General features: G+C 46.2%; 1 protein-coding gene across 2 annotated transcripts in view; it reads right to left on the reverse strand.

The window, feature by feature from the left end:
* Positions 1-16,584, reverse strand: part of WSCD2 (WSC domain containing 2) — a 125,823-nt gene that overhangs the window by 44,339 nt on the left and 64,900 nt on the right. For both annotated transcript variants that reach the window (XM_033220762.1, XM_033220761.1), the window contains exons 2-3: positions 14,319-15,244; positions 4,048-4,162 (exon numbers count right to left, since the gene is read on the reverse strand). In XM_033220762.1, the coding sequence (XP_033076653.1) occupies positions 4,048-4,162; positions 14,319-14,700 (497 nt within the window). In that variant the 5' untranslated portion in view covers positions 14,701-15,244. The remainder of the gene's footprint in view (positions 1-4,047; positions 4,163-14,318; positions 15,245-16,584) is intronic.

Genomic DNA, 16,584 nt, shown 5'->3' on the forward strand with positions numbered 1-16,584 from the left:
GAGACCTGGGGGATGGGAGGGCTCTGGGGACCAGGAGATCCCAGGGGAAATGGGGAGACTGCTGATGGGAGGTTGGGGCAACTGAGAGACCCCAGAGGACAGGAGAGACCTCAGGGGACAGGAGACCCACCCATCGTGGAGACCTGGGAGATGGGGGCCTTTGGGAGACAGGGGGACCCCAAAGAAATGAGATTAGGGAGGTAGCACACAGAAAGACCCTGGAAAGAGGGCAGGGGAGACCCTGAGGTGAGCAGGGAGACTCCAGGAGATCTGTGAGACAGGCATGCTCCATGGGGCAGGGGTATCAGGGTCTGGGATAATGAGACCCCAAGAGGAGTCAGGGAGGCTACAGAGTTAGCCTTGCAGGGGGGCAGTGTGGAGGCAGGAAAGCCAAGAAGGAATACAGGGAGGCCCCTAGAGGACAGAGAGACCCAAGGAGGGGACAGGAACACCCAGGGACCATCCACCTGCCTTCATCTTCACCCATCCACACCTACCCACATAGACACACCATGTCCATATTCACACTCACCTGTACACACCTGCACATGGTACACCTGTCAACACACACACACCCCAGATCCTGTGGTCTCCCCTACCCCACTCTCTTTCTTGCTCTTCCCTTTCTGGAAACCCGATACATTCATCTCTCCAGAGTCCAGCTCCTTTATTCTTGGAAACATCACCCAGGAACGGTGCCTCCTTGTCCCTTGAGAGGAGCTAGGGTGAAGGGAGGAGGCACAGGGAGCTCATGAGGGAGACAGGGACTCTTGCATCCCTCTGGGAGAGGACAAAAATGAGCTCACACATTCACCAAGGAAAAATTCCTAAAAATAAAAATCCAGGCACTGCAAGGTTTTCAAGTTTTTTTGAAAATTTTCATAGTGATGGAATCCTTTCCTAAAAAGGACTCTTAGTGGCTACCCCACTCTGTAAACAAATGAAAAGAGCATTGCTTGCTGTGGCTCCGGGAGTAGGAAGGACAAAGTCGAGATGGAGAAAAACTGAGGTTCAGGGGAACCCATAAAAGAGGCTTGATGGAGCACTTTTGCTCTTCTGCTATGGGAGGACACAGCAACAAGACACCATCTTTGAAGCAGAGAGTGGGCACTCACCAGATACCAAATCTATTGGCACCTTGATATTGGACTTCCCAGCCTCCAGGACTGTAAGCAATACATTTCTGTTCATAGAAATTACCCAGTCTAAGGCATTTTGTTCTAGCATCCCAAACAGACTATAAGATGCCCACCATCCTTCCCTTGGCCAATTCTGCTGCAGTCATGGGCTCTCTGATCTTTAAACACACTGAGTTCCGTCCTGCCTCAAGGCTTTTGTCCTTGCCGTTTCTCTGCCTGGAACACTCTTACTCTGCTGTTTGCATGGTTTTTTTTTTACCTTCCAGGTCTGGGCTCAGTCATCTTCCTAGAGAATCCTTCATTGACTACCACACTGAATGTTACCCCTCATGCTGGGCACTATCCCATTGCTCTATTTCATTTTCTTATGGCTCTCATCACTTTTGAAATGATCTTAGTGATTTTTAATGTAGTTTGTAAATTGCCTGTCTTGTTCTCTAGAATATAATATCCAGGAGGGCAGTGACCCTGTGGATCTTGCCCACCTATCCCAGGACAATGCCTGGCATATGAGAGATGATTAATACACATTCACGGAATGAAGGTAGACCATGATAGACACCCTGCAGTGGCTCCCCATTACCCTCCTGGTCAAATCTGGATGCTTTAGTTGGCTTTCAAGGCCCCATTTCACTGGACTTTGGGCACCTCTGTGGCTTCCTCTCCTGACAGTCCCTTTGTACCCTCTGTGCACTCCCATGCTGCCTACCTGAGCACCCTGAGTGTTTCAGTGTATTTCAGGAGTCCTGTCCTTTGAGCATGCTGTTATTTCTGCCCTACCTAGAAAACTCCTACTCATCCTTCAAAACCCAGCTTATATTCTCACCATGATAACGCTTCCTAAACCCTCCACATGGAGCCCTCCATCCCTTCCATCTTCTTGACTTTCCTGCACCTTGCAAAGCACATCCACCCCAGCATCCATTATACTTGATGTTTCTGTACCCTGGTTTCCTCATCTGTGGAATGTGGCTCATAACATTCCTGCCTCACGGGGGTCTTGTGAAGTTAAAGAGTTAATATTTGCAAAATGCTCAGACAGTGCCTGGCACAGAACAAGTGCTTTTTAACTATTGTAAGCTGTTGTTATTCTGTTGCCCAAGCCATTGTTCATGCCTCTATCTCCCCAACCAGATGGGAAGCCCCGCTGAGGACAGGGCTGTGGCTGGCTCATCTCTTCATCTCCAGCACCTGGAATCAGGTCCAGCACCCATGGGCAGTCAACAAATATTTGCTGAACCAAATTGAATTACATGAGTAGCTCTGACTCATCTTGGCTGTCACCTTCTCTGAGAAGTATTTCCTTTCACCCCAGGCAGCTTAGACCTTGTCTGCATGTCTAACTGTCTGCGATTATTCCATCTCAACCCTTATCTGACTATGTTATCCCTCTCTGTTTACATATTTGTCTCCCCTTGCAGGCTCTTTAAGGCCAGGCACTGTGTGGACTTCACCTCTGTTTCCCCCGCCCCCCTGCACACAAGTTTGACAGATAAGTTAGTGACTTCATGTTATCAAGGACTTGGAATCCTTTTCAAGTTGGAGAGGGTCCTGGGCTCAGGATTTTAATAGTGGGCTCCCTAGGCAGCTGATTACAAAGGGGGCAGTGTTTCCTAATCAAAAACAGCAGGGTCTGGGTGCGGTGGCTCACGCCTGTAATCCCAGCACTTTGGGAGGCCGAGGCGGGCGGATCACGAGGTCAGGAGATTGAGACCATCCTGACCAACATGGTGAAACCCCATCTCTACTAAAAATACCAAAAAAAAAAAAAAAAATTAGCCAGGCATGGTGGCATGTGCCTGTAGTCCCAGCTACTCAGGAGGCTGAGGCAGGAGAATTGCTTAAACCCGGGAGGCAGAGGTTGCAGTGAGCCGAGATTACGCCACTGCACTCCAGCCTGGGTAACAGAGCAAGACTCCGTCCCAAAAAAATAAAAAATGAAAAATAAAGAACAGCAGGAGGAGTCTCTCAGTGGTCACCCACTTGCCCATTTCCACACCAGACGTGCAGCTGAGGTTGGCAAAGCTTGTGACTGTCAGAGACAGCCAGCTGGAGCCTGGAGGTGAGCATATTAAAGCCTCTTCATGAGCCACTACAAGGTCAAGGGGCCCAAGAAACAAGGAGGGAAGCTCAGCTTAGCCCCATGGTACCCCCAGGGGTCCTGTCCCTGTTCACCAGGTCTCTGGGGACTTGTCCACTCTCAAAACGTCAACTCTCTCCCCTCTACTCCCAGTGCATGTCTAATAAAAACCATCGTTGTCTTCTTAGATTGGAAAACACTGTCTGAACAGGTAAGTGTTTCTCCGTTGGAGAAAAACAAGGAGTTTATATATTGAGAAACTATTAGATACCTTCACCTTACCCTTCATGTGGACATCTTGCAAGCCTTATGCTCACAGCCCTCATCTGCATGCACGCGCACACCTAATGGTGCATTTCTAAGTTGTGTGCAATTCTTTACAACCTTGCATGCTCTCAACACAGTGTTGCACATTCAACAAATGCAATCAGACACCTACACACACAAGCACAATCCTGGGCCCTTGCACACATATTCACAAAGACTCCTGCATACACGGTCACTATTATTTAAAGTGCATATTGGCATTAAGCTCACAAACACAGCTAGCTGACCCTGTACTCTGTTTGCTACAAAATTGTTCCTAGACACAGTGTGACACAGTTGCACAACCACAAACTCCCATAGACCAACTCTTGAACAGTCCGCAGTTGTGTGGATGTGCTCATGCACATACACACAATGCACACACACCTTTGCATCAACCTTTCCTGTGGTCACGTGCTCACCCTTCAACACACCCTCCCATAGCAGGGCAAAGAATGCCACAGGCAGGAATCTTAGAAGGAAGGGCCTGAAATGGACAAGTCTTGGATGCTGGAGCCCTACCGTTCAGCACAGTTGTCCTGGCAACGGAAGATGGTCATCTTTTTGTAGTCAAAAAAGGACACTCCTCGAAGGGCCCGACTCTGGGTGTCATCCAGGTAGCAGCCGATGTACTTGGCTTTGGGGAAAGGAAAAAGTCAGAGGTGGCTGGGGACAAAGCTGCAAGGGTTACAGGGGGAAGCCTCACCAATGTGTCTCTGGTTATGTGACCTTGTTGACCTTTTAATGTCAAGTCCTTCCTTTGGGCAGAAATGAGAGAGTGAAAGTCATTTGTCTTGGCAGAACCTGGTCTAATCAGGGCAGTGGAGACCAACAGAGAGGAGGGAAGCCTTCTGTGGGCTGCAGCCAAGTCCTTGAGGTCACCCAGTGACAGCTGGGCATCCAGGAACCTAAGCCAAGGCCACTCCCTAAGCACCAAACACAGCTTCCTATTTCTTGCATTAAGACAGCTCTAAAAGGCTTAACATTTGACAACATGTTACTATGTCTACAAGCTGCCTTAAGATATTTATTTTTCCTTGGAAAGTGCCCTGGACTTAGCTATCTCAATGTCTAGGTCCTCGTTTCACTTTGTTACTTCCTAGCATAAGCCTAGTAAGTTTAAGTCAGTTAATCTTTCAGAGACCTAGCTTTATTTGAATCAGGAACAAAAATAACAATCCAGTGAGGTTAAAATAGAATGATTTATGTAAAAGTTTCTACCATAGTGTCTTGCATATGATAGGCATCAAACTAAGGTGAGTAGAATAAGAAACTGGCCATTCACAGTGCTGCGTAAAGTACTTTACAGTTTGTCTCTATTGTGGATCAAGGTGAACGTTTCCATTCAAAGGAAAATTTTAAATAAAGTGAAACAGCCATCCAATTATATATCACACACTTAGTTTTCTTCAAGTAGTAAACATTTTCCCTGTACTTTATGGTAAATAGTAACCCCCATACATGAAAATAGCACTTCACAGTTTATAATGTCTTTTCCCATACGTTTTAAAAATTATTATTATTATTATTTGGACATTCACTTCAGTAAGTGCTTTACATACATTGTCTCCTTGCATCCTTACAGTGATCCTATGAGAATATTATTACCATTTCGTACAGAAGAGAAAAGGGCCTGGAGAAGTCACTTGCTCAGAGTAACACAGCTCATACATGTGGATTCAGAATTGAAGCAAAGCAATCTGGTTTCAGAGCCTGTGTTCTGAACTGCTTGCTTTTTGAGTTGGGGGATCTTTGTAATGCCCCCATGTGAAGTGGAGAACATGGACATTGTCATGCTCTTATCTTAGATGATTTAACAGTGACCCGGAAAGGTGAAGTGGCCTCCCTATGACCCACAGCTAATTGTGCACAGAATAAAGGTTGAAATCCAGGTCTGCGAGACCCCCAAATCAGTAACTGGAGGTTAGACCGAAGACCCAGCCAGCACTTGGAATTAAATGTCCCTTATATGGAATGATTGAAGAAAATACTAAATGCCACTGAATCGCTTCCTTGCCTAGACCACTGTCTAGTTTAAACTGTGAACTTCTTTCCCCGCTTCCTTGTGGTGGAGAGCAGGATCTAGCAGAGAATGCAGGCTCATTACTGAGCAATCACTCCCCTGGACACGGCTCTGCTAAGTGCACTATTTTTTCAGCCCCGCTGGAGATGTGTCTTGACCTGATCACCTTGAATTTCCTTCATAAGACAGAGGTGATTTGCTCAACTAAGAACAGTCCATCTTTAAAAGAAACATCGCCTCCCTGGAGCAGGCACACTAGACAGTGACAGCCCTGGAGAAGCCCAGGTCTTGTCTCTGTGCTTGTTCAACAGCACGTGCCCTTCCTACCACAGATGGAGTCACAGCCCTTGACTTGGGGCACGAATGCTGTTCATACGTGAGCTGGGAGAGAGCACTCTGTGGCCATGTGGTCAAGGGCTGCACACTAACTTCAATTCAGCCATTCCCTAGAGGACTGAGTGTCTAAAGATGCACTGTAGGATGGGCAGGAGGAAAAAATAGAGGGTGCTGGAGGGAGAACAAGAAGGAAGAAAAGGACTGTAGGATGGGCGGGAGGAAAAAATAGAGGGTGCTGGAGGGAGAACAAGAAGGAAGAAAAGGAAGGAAGGAGGGATGATGGAGTAGGGAGGGAGAGAGAAGGAAGGGAAGAGAGGGGATAAAGTTTGGTTTATTTTGGTGGCCTGAGGTCTTTGTCATCAGATCAGCAGATTTTGTGTGTGTGTGTGTGTGTGTGTGTGTGTGTGTGTGGTGTGTATGACAGAGAGAGAGAGAGAGAGAGAGACAAAGACAGAAACAGAGGAGACAAAACTCATGTACTGAACACCTACTACGTGCTATCTACTTTACTGTGGGCCATGTCTCATGTTTTAAAAATTCAATCTTCACAAACTTCTTATGAACCCATTTTAGAGATGAGGGAACTGATCATAGTGACTCTTCTATCTGTTTACCTTAGAAGCACATCTTAGTTTGGGCATATGGTGTGTGTTCTGACTGGTAACTACTCATGTTACATCTGCTTTTCCTCTTTTCAAAATGCAATGGGAACCTGTGTCATCTGCCCACGTTCCTACAGCTTGTAGCATTTGACTTCAAATTAAAGCCCAGGTCTGTCCTCCAACCATCTTACACTTGAGGAAGTTTCATTTCTCTTTGGCCACCCCAACACCTGAAGGGGAGGAATGCTCATGCTGCAGAAATGCTGGGCTTGAAGCTGGATGTAATAGGACTTTGGGTGACTTCACCTTAAGGTAAGGATAGGCACATTTGGCTACCTATGGAACAGTGGTCATGTTAGATAGATTTTTATAAGCAAATTAATGGGAGTAAAGATGTATGTGGGTATGTCCATTGCATGTCCACCATGGAGTGAAGGGGTGGACTGTAGTGGACTGTTTATGCCTTCAAAGCATCTGCTCTAGATAGGTTTTTCCATCAGCAGACCTTACTTTCCCTGACCACAGGAGACATGATGACCTTGGCAGGGTCAATCATATTGTCCATCCCAGCAGCCAGTGATTGCTTCAAGGAAGGACACATGACCCATTTGTTGCATTCTGATAGAGTAAAGCTGGGAGAAAGAAATCTGCCTCTTCCAGGTGCTATAACCCCAGAGCTACCACCAGCCCAATCCCTGGCACCAAGGCCAGTCTGTGTAGGCGAACAAACAAGCCAAGGCATAGAAGAGCAGAGATGAGAGTGACAGGAAGAAGGCCACCAATTATTCATTTAAAAAATCCAGTCCAGCAGAGCCACTGCTGTAGTTTGATGACATGACACAATGCATTTTCGTCTTTAGCTTAAGCTGGTTCAAGGTGGATTTTTGTCCCTTGGCACCGGGATGGGGGGGAACAGTAACTACTACACTGATACTCAAGCTTAGCAACTTGCCCGAGTCCACCCCACAGTGAGGGTCTCAGACCAAATCCATGCCTAGGTCTATCTATTCAAAGTTGCCGCTTCCTATATGCCAGACTGAGTCCACGATTGGGAGGAGATGCCTTGGGAAGAGGTGTCACCCCAGAGAGACCTTCCCAGGAGGAGGATGGAGCTGGGAAGTGGGGCAGTTTCTTGGGAGAAGATCTGGGGTTTTTGCCATAGATCCATCTTCCCGAAAGCCTGGGCTTTTAGTTATTTATTTTTAAGCTTTATTTTAAGTGCAGGGTACAAGTGCAGGTTTGTTATATAGGTAAACTCGTGTCATGAGGTTTGTTGTACAAATTACTTTGTCACCCAGGTATTAAGCGTAGTACCCAATAGTTATATTTTCCCCTCTTCTCCCTCCTCCTGCCCTGCACCTTCAAGTAGTCTCCAGTGTCTGTTGTTCCCCACTTTGTGTCCATGTGTTCTCATTATTTAGCTCCCACTTAAAAGTGAAAACATGCAGCATTTGGTTTTCTGTTCCTGCATTAGTTTGCTAAGAATAATGGCCTTCAGATCCATCCATGTTCCTGCAAGAAACATGATCTTATTCTTTTTTATAAGCCTGGGCTTTTTAATGGTGTTCTATCCCCTTCCTCACCCTCCCACCAGACCAGGCATCAGGCTGAGATGTCCCACACAACAGGTGCTCAAAGACTTGTTGAATGAATGAATGACCCTCTGTTTCCTTATCTGTCAACAGGAGGGAGAGGAAGATACATGGTCCTTTATTAATGCTTTTGGAAAACGCAGGCATGTTATGCATCATGGCCTGATTAATGGGCTGAGCTCCATGGATCAGGATATCAATATTGAGCCAGTGTCCCTCCTGTCCTGGGAAAGATCTGGTGACCCCTTTCCCACAGACCTTTGGTGCAGGCTGCGACCAATACAACCATGGTTCCTGTCCTCAGAGTTGTATCACCCTGCTGAGCTCATTAGCATGGTTACTGCCAGCCCGCTAAAGTCCTCTTCAGCCATTCCTCAGGGCTCCACCTTCAAATCCTGCTGTGGTAGCAGAATCTCTCAGAGACAGGAGGTCAGATATGTAAAACAGGGACAAAATCACAGGCCACTTGAGGGTGGATTAATGGCCGAGTTCACACAATCTATCAGCTCGTCTCCACAGTGGTCTGAAGACTGCTGAAATGGCAAAGTCACCCCAGTTGGGCTATTTATCTCCAGTACAGAAACCAGCATCTGAAAAGAACCTCCTGGTGGTAGTTTTTTTTTTTTCCCCTTTACTTTTTTCTTTTGATTCAATTAATCTTTTCATGAAATTTTGCTCTCTTTGATGAAGGTGATTTGTTAAAAGGGTAGCTAAACATGAACTAATTTGTATGCCTCTGATTTATAATTTGTGAACATATTCACAAACAGGAGGCCTCACGCTGTACTGGAGTCAACCAGATCTGGGTTCAAATCTCACACATGATGCTGCAATAGCCTCAAATATTACTCAAGCTCTTGGAGGCGCAGTTCTCCACCTGAAAAGTGGGAGCAAAAATTCAACTAGGGTTGTTAGGCTGAATTGTGCGCCCTGTGGCCTCCACCCCCCAAATGACATGTTGAAGTCTTGACTCCCAGGTCCTTAGAATGTGACCTTATTTGGAAATAGGGTCATTGCAGATGGAATTTTGTTATGAGGCTAAACTGGAGTAGGTTGGATCCCAATCCAATATGATTGGTGTCCTTATAACAAGATGGCTATATGAAGACACAGAGGCGGATGAAGGCTATATGAAGACACAGACACAAAGGAGATGGTCGTGTGAAAACGGAAGCAGAGACTGGAGTAATGTGGCTGCAAGCCAGGGGTTGCTGAGGATGGCCGGGAACACTGGAAACCAGGAGAAAGGCATGGAACAGAGTCTCCCTTTGAGTCTTTGAGAGCTCGTGGCCCTACCAACACCCTGACTTCAGATTTCTGGCCTCCAGAACTGTGAGAGAATAGATATCTGTTGTTCAAGCCACCCAGTGTGTGATACTTTGTTATAGCAGCCGGAGAAAGCTCATACAAAGATATTGTTAAGAGTGACCTAAGTAACATTAATTTGATGCACTGAGCCTATCACAGGGTCTGGCACAGAAGGAAGACACAAGAAACAATTTTTCTCCTTCTGGGAATTCTCTGAAACCCTGGAAGGTGGTCCCTCCAGAAAAACGCCCAGTGCTGCCCGGGTTTCTTTGTACCAGTGATGGAATTTCCTGCTCATATCTAGGCTTTCCCAGGGCAGAAGGGATGCACCACTCACTTTGGTCAAGGCCTAAGGATCCTACATGCTAAGCTTACCCATCTCCTCTCCCAGAAAGCCAGCTATGATATCCCATGGCTGAATGGGGTCCCTCATTTTGAGTCCCCCAAAACTTTTCTAAATTTTGTTGGTATTGTCCATTATTTTTTCAAATTAGAAATAATTTTGGATTATTGTAGAAGAATTTGTAATGAAATGAAAAGGTGCTAGAATGGGGAAAAGCACAGCTTTTTCCTCTGAGGAATGTTCACAACCTGTGCTTGAATCATTCCTGTATCTCCACCTCCCAGCAAAGATCTGGGCATGTAGTAGGTGTTTGATAAATATGGAATGAATGAATGAATAAATGAATGAATGGAGTTAGAGATCATATATTTTAAGAAAGAGGTAGTATAAGTCCAGTGGTTAAGAATAAGGGCTTTGGACTCTGATCAAATTGGGCTGGAGTCAGCTCTGCCTCTTGGCAGCTGTATGATATTGGGCAAATAATTGAACCTCTCTGAGTCTCTGTTTCTTCATCCGTGAAATGGCACTCAATATTTTTACCTGATATGAAGCTGAAAGGAGAATATGGACAAATAATGCTTGACACAGAGCACTTTAGTAACCTGCAGCCATTGCATCTTCAGCTGGAGGAGATGGGAAGTGGGTGCTCCTGCTATCCTTCCAAAAAAATGCAGACTAAATCTTCCCATGACCACCTTCACACCCAGCCCAAGCCTCTCTGTAATCTCATGGAAATAGAAGCAGCACAGCCTTTGAAGTCAAAGTGGATTTGGCTCCTGGCTCTGCCCCAGATTAGCTGTGTGACTTTAGGAAAGTCACATTACCTCTATTCCCTCATTTTCTCCTGCAAAATTACAGTACAAATAATAATAACTGGCATGTATTAAGGTGGTATGCCAGCTTATTATAATAATAATAGCTGGCATGTACTTTCTGTACACTAAGAAGTGACATGATGTAGTGGTTGAGGTTCAGGTGTAAGACTCACAACACCTGGGTTCACATACTGGTTTACTCCCTCCCCCAGGTGGGTAATCTTGGGCAAGTTACTTAACTTCTCTGTGCCTGAGTTTCCCTTCTGTAAGATGGAGTTAATAACAGTGTCTATCTTCCTTCATTACTATGAGGATTATGTGATGTAATAGATGTAAATGCTTTGAATAGCACTGGCACTTAGAGAGCACATGCTGAATTTACCTTATGTAATCATCACAATGCCATCTGATGTTAAGTACTTTTTATCCCAAAGAGGAAATGGCGTGTCAGAAAGGTGAAGCGACCTGCCCAAGGCTGCACAGCCAGCAAGTTGCAGGACTGGGATTTGAACGCTGATTTGGCTACTCAAAGTACAGGCTCTCACACGGTCATGTGAACCTAGAGAGTCCTAGGTAAATGACTGGCATATGGTAGGTGTCAGTCACACCAAGGGACTCAGATTCCTGCCCAGCCTCAGCCCAGCCTGGGTGCAGCTCCTGCCCTCCCACTCCTGGGCCATGATGGGCTCTGAATCCTCTACAGCTTGAGTCCTGCATCACTGCATCAAGCAGAGCCCTCGCCAGCTTTGGAGAAAACCAAATGAGTTTAGCGTCAGGTCAGAGAAACGTCTCATTTTTATTAGCGTTAATCTAATATGTTGTCTTTCCTCACTGAACTCTGAATAAGTTAATCAAGGACAGGCTGGATTTGTGTTTTCTTAATAACACTGCCTGATTCCAAAGGCTGTCTGCTGAGAGCCCTGGCCTCGGGGCTGTGTTCTTATTTTCTCTTCCTTCTCTCTGCACTTCATAAAATATATAAGATTGCTGGATAAGGCATGGTGGGGGTGCAATTGGCATGGTATAGAAGAATGCCCACAAGCTTTGGAATTAAACAGACCTTGTTTTAAACCTCGGTTCTTCCACTATTGACCTGTGTAAACTAGGGTAAGTAATTTCTTTCTGGATCTCAGTTTTGCCATCTGTGAAATGGAATAACAATAACAATCCCTAACTTACTGAGTTGTAGTAATTAAATGAGTCAATGAAACACATAACATGGTCTAGCCTGTAATGATCATTCACTAGATATCAGCTAATATTACTACAAATAACAAGGACAGCAACTATTAAGTGACCTATTATTATAAGCCAGAGGATATTATAAGCATGTTACATATATCATTTCATTCAAATAATACATGAAAAGCAAATAGACAAGTGGTTGGTGCAAGGCAGGTACTCAAGAAATGTTAATTATTATTAGCGAAATTGATGACAGTATTTCATTGTCACAGCAAATGAGAGACAACGTCATTTCTGTATCATCTAGGCCACAAGGAATTCATATTCTATCAGGGGACATGGACAAACATACACAATTTCCATTAATATAAGGGCCATGTCAGGGAGCATAGAGGAGGAATATTTGATCAAGCCTATAAGGGGATCAGGGAAAATTTCTTGAAGAGTAGCAAAGCTGAGACTTGGAGGAAGAGTAGAGCTAACCCTGTAAAGGTACTCCAGGCAGAGGGATAGTCATTCATTCGTTTATTCATCCAGTCATTCACCCATTCAACAAATAGGTGTTCAGCAACAGCACTGAGCCAGGTGCTGTCCTGGGTGCTGATAGAACACAGACAGGCAGGACAGGCAATAGCCCTGCCCTCCTGGAGCTGACAGTCCAGTAGAACAGGCTGATCTTAAACAAAGAGGCAAAGACGTAAATGAGATGCGTTCAGATGGCGATAAGTGTTATGATGAAAATAGAGTCGGGGAATGTGGTTGTGACTGGGTAGGAAGTGGGATTATTTGCATTAGAATGCTCTGGGACAGTCTCTATGGGAAAGTGAGGTTTGATTGAAGACTTGAAGGAAAGGAAGAAGGAAGCTATGCAAACATCTGGGGAGATGGCATCCAAGATAGAAGGCACTGCATATACAGAGATCTTAAGGTAGAAATAGGCGTGGTGTATTCAATGAACTGCAGGGACAGTGGGGCAGAGCATGATGAGGGGAGTGGGGGTATAAGATGAGGTTGGAGAGTTGGACTATGGGAGGGGTCTGGAATTTGTCCTAAGCATTATGGGGAGCATATCCCAAGGTGTAAGCTGGCAAGGACTTTGGGGCTTTCAAAGGCCAGAATGGAGTCTGGAGTGGCTGGGGTGCAGCACCTCACATCTCACCTATATCTATAAGACGATCCCCAGGGAGATCCCAGGAGCACTTCCTGAGCACCTCTAAGCACCTACTCGGTGCTAGGCTTTCATGACTCTTGTTTCATTGAACTCTCAGGAGCATCCAGTAAAATCCCCATTTTACAGATTTCAAAACTGGATTCTGAAAAGGTAAAACCATTTGTCTGGGCCACATGGCTGGTGGGGGTGGAGCTGGAATATGAATCCACATCCCCTGATCCATTCTGCCACCTCCAACATCTCCTTTGCCTCCCTGTGAACATTGGTTCTTGAAGAGGCAGAAGTCTATGAAATTCCTAAGGGCAGAAAGGTAGAGTCTTCTAGATGGTTCCAAGGCCAGGGGGAGGGGGAGACTGGGGCAGGAGAATGTGTTGCATTAATCCTGCTCCCTTCCACAGTAGGAGAAGGGTTTTTTATGAGTTGAATCACAGTAGAACACAAAGGCTAGTGAAGTTTTCCATCTGCCTTGATTGGTGGTTTATTCTCCCAAACCACCTGGCCCAGATTTCTGAAATATCCATTTGTGTTAATCTCATGAATTGTAGGGGTTGTGGGTTCCTCCCTAGCATGCTGGTTGGATGGGTAGATGCCAGTGGACTTTAGGAGACAGCCTTAGAAAACTGAGTGTTCAGGCCAGATTTAAACTCCATTCCTGCTGCTGACCAGCTGCGCAGCTTTGAGCAAGTGTCTTCCCTTCTTCAAGCCTTGGTTTCCACATCTGTTAACTGGGCACAGGATCATAGGGGCCTTGTTTAAGCCATGAAGTGTAGTGAAAACCAAATAAGGTAGTGCACTCATGAAGAAAAGCCTTTTTAGATTATAAATGGCAGAGAAATGCAATGAAGTCTATCGAGGGCAATGATGTCCCCTGAGATCCATCACCAAGGGACCCAGCAAGATGGACTGAGAGACAGTCTGGTGGAGCAGAAGCTCTGCCACTTAGCTGTGTAATCTTGTGCTCTTGGTACCTCACTTTCCTCATCTTTAAAATGGGAATAAATAAAATATATCACCTAGAGTTGTGGTGATGTTTCTATATATGTAAAGTGCTTGGAAATAGTACTGGTGCCTAGTAAGTACCCAATAAATGCTGACTGTTTTTATTTTCATGTATATTTAACAAGGACTGTGAAAGGCTGCAGGGGAGTCAGACTTTGACCTCTGATAGATGCGGAGTTCGAATCCAAACTTGCCTGTTGACAAGCTGTGTGACCTTGGGCAAGCTGCTTCCTCCCTCTGAGCTTCAGTTTTCTCCTCTGTGCAATGGGGATGATAATGGGAGGTACTATTTATTTATAGCTACAACTATATGACAGCTGGTTCCTATTAAACACTGAAAACTGACAGCTGTTATTATATTGTTAGTATCTCCTCCCTTCTCCCCAACCCCTCAGTGTCCAGATGTTCCTCGCTCTTACCTCGCTCTTCCTCCTTCTCCCGGACAACCCTCCCCTTGAGGGCTCGGCTCCAGGCTCCACCGTAGTCGCTAAGCTTGGCTCTCTCATTCCCATCCTTGCCCTTGAGCCAGGGTCCGTACCTGCGAGCGATGCTCGAGGCTTCACCGGTGTCCCGGAAACCTCTGCCCAGATGCATGTCGCCTAAGAAGGGCAGCTCAGCACCCTCAGCCGGGCCTCCTGCGGCGGCGGGATTCGCCTGGTTCCCGGAGACAGCAGGCTGGCCCACAAAGCCAGAGTGAAGGAAGACAAGGCTCCCAGCAGTCAGGTAGAGTGCCAGGAAGGTAAAGAAGCGCACAGGTTTCCGGCGGAAGTACCGCTGGAATTTGAACCAGAGCTTGGCCATAGCGGGATCATTCCGGACTGGCTCTCTGGGGCTTGGCTGGGGTGCTTGGGAGCGGATGGAAGGGGCTTGGTTTCCTGAGCTTTTGTTAGGGATGGAACACCTGGGGGTCCTCAGTCTCACTTTTCCTGAAAAAGTGATCACCAAGGCCAGAAGGGGAGGGCAAGTTCAATGCTTGGCTGAGGTCATGAGAAAGGATGGAGCTTACCAGCCCTCCCAAACTCAAGGTGAGCTTCTTTGGGCCAAGAAAGGGGTTTTGAGGCTCAGAACACACATGAGTTGGTCCCATTTTCCTACATATTGTTCTTCACTTTAGAGTCTTCCCAAAGAACTGTGAGAATAGCAATTGGAGAAGGTTTCTGAGGGTTACCAGCAGCTGCGGTTCACTTCTCACCCTTTCTCTGCTCCTCAGGCCAATGGATCTGGGTTATTTCGCCAGGGGCCTTGTTTCTGGACTCTTCCCCAGCTGAAGACCAAGCTTGGCCTTTCTACCTCATGGGAACAGAAGCTGGTGGGCCTCCATCCAGTCAGGATTCAGGGATGCCACCTGCAAAACAGAAGAGACACAGGCACGAGAAGCCCCTTCACCAAAGCACAGAACCCACAGGGTTCTTGAGCATCCTAGAGGGAAATGCAGAGGCCTGGAGAGGGAGGAACCACCAATGGCATGAAAAGGCTTAAGAGCAGTGTTGGATAAAGAGCATCCCTGAGTCTTCCAGAACACTGCCTTTTTCTTGACACCAAACTGGGAATTTGGGGGCCTGGATCCTAGTGGGCCCTGGTTTGGGGACAAACTTCGTCTTGGACAAGCACAGGTTCTCATGGGCCAGTGGTTTGCTTTGCTCCATACTTCCTATATGTTTGTCAGATATACACTGATCCAAGGATTACCTTAAGTCCGAAAAGTACTTTCAAGGTCCTTGCTGGACTACCTGCTGAACCTGGGCAATTCTGAACCAAACCAGGTTCATTCAGTCTTTTTTCCCCCACAAATACGCAGTGAGACCTACTTTGTGTGAGGCACTGTCCTAGGTGCTGGAAATTAGGCTGTGAGCAGGAGAGGCAAAATCCTCTCTTTCACAGAGCTCACATTCTAGTGGGAGAAATAAAATCCATAGCCCCTCTCCTCTATCCAAGGAAGAAAAAGAAAAAGAAGGAAAGTAGGGTTATTTAGCAGCATATTTGTCCATTCAGTGTTTATTGAGTATCTACCATGTGCTCAGCTTTGTGCCCAGCCATCTACACTTGTTGTCTCCTTTATTCCTCCCAACATTCCTATGGGAGGTAACTATTTCCCTACTTTACAGATGAGGAAAAGGAGTTCACAGAGCCGGTGAGTGATGGAGCTGGGATCTGAACCCAGGACAGTCCAAATCGCAAATCACAGCTCTTAACCAGTGGCTCTTTGACTCTGCCTCTTTCCCACACAGTCTGGACATCACTTGAGAATTCAGAGACAGCCCCCCAAACAGTAGCCGATCCTCACAGCCTCCCAGTTGCCAACATGGCTCACCCTTCGTCGGGTCTCCCAGATGTGGGTCTGAGAAACAACTGATTCAGAATCACCTGAGAGCCTGGTGAATATAGATTCCTAACCTTTCCAACCTACAGTTGTAACCAGGTGCTCTCAGATAATGGTTATGAGCACAGAGGGTTGAGAACCACAGCTTTATGAGTAAATGTTCAGGATCATCAGTCAAGAGGAAAAATAGAATGTAAATGAGAAAACAGGAAACTCCATTTAGGTAATGCTTTTTCATATCACCACCAGCAGGGGGCCCCATGACCATCTTAGCCAACGCCTGAGATTCCATAGTCAGTCAATGGAAGATACAAATTGTAACATACTCTCCTAATCCAGACAGTAGTGTCAGCACTTAACTGTGG

The sequence above is a fragment of the Trachypithecus francoisi genome, unplaced genomic scaffold (genome assembly GCF_009764315.1).
Source record: "Trachypithecus francoisi isolate TF-2019V2 unplaced genomic scaffold, Tfra_2.0 Lachesis_group11, whole genome shotgun sequence".
NCBI classification, from domain to species: Eukaryota; Metazoa; Chordata; class Mammalia; order Primates; family Cercopithecidae; genus Trachypithecus; species Trachypithecus francoisi.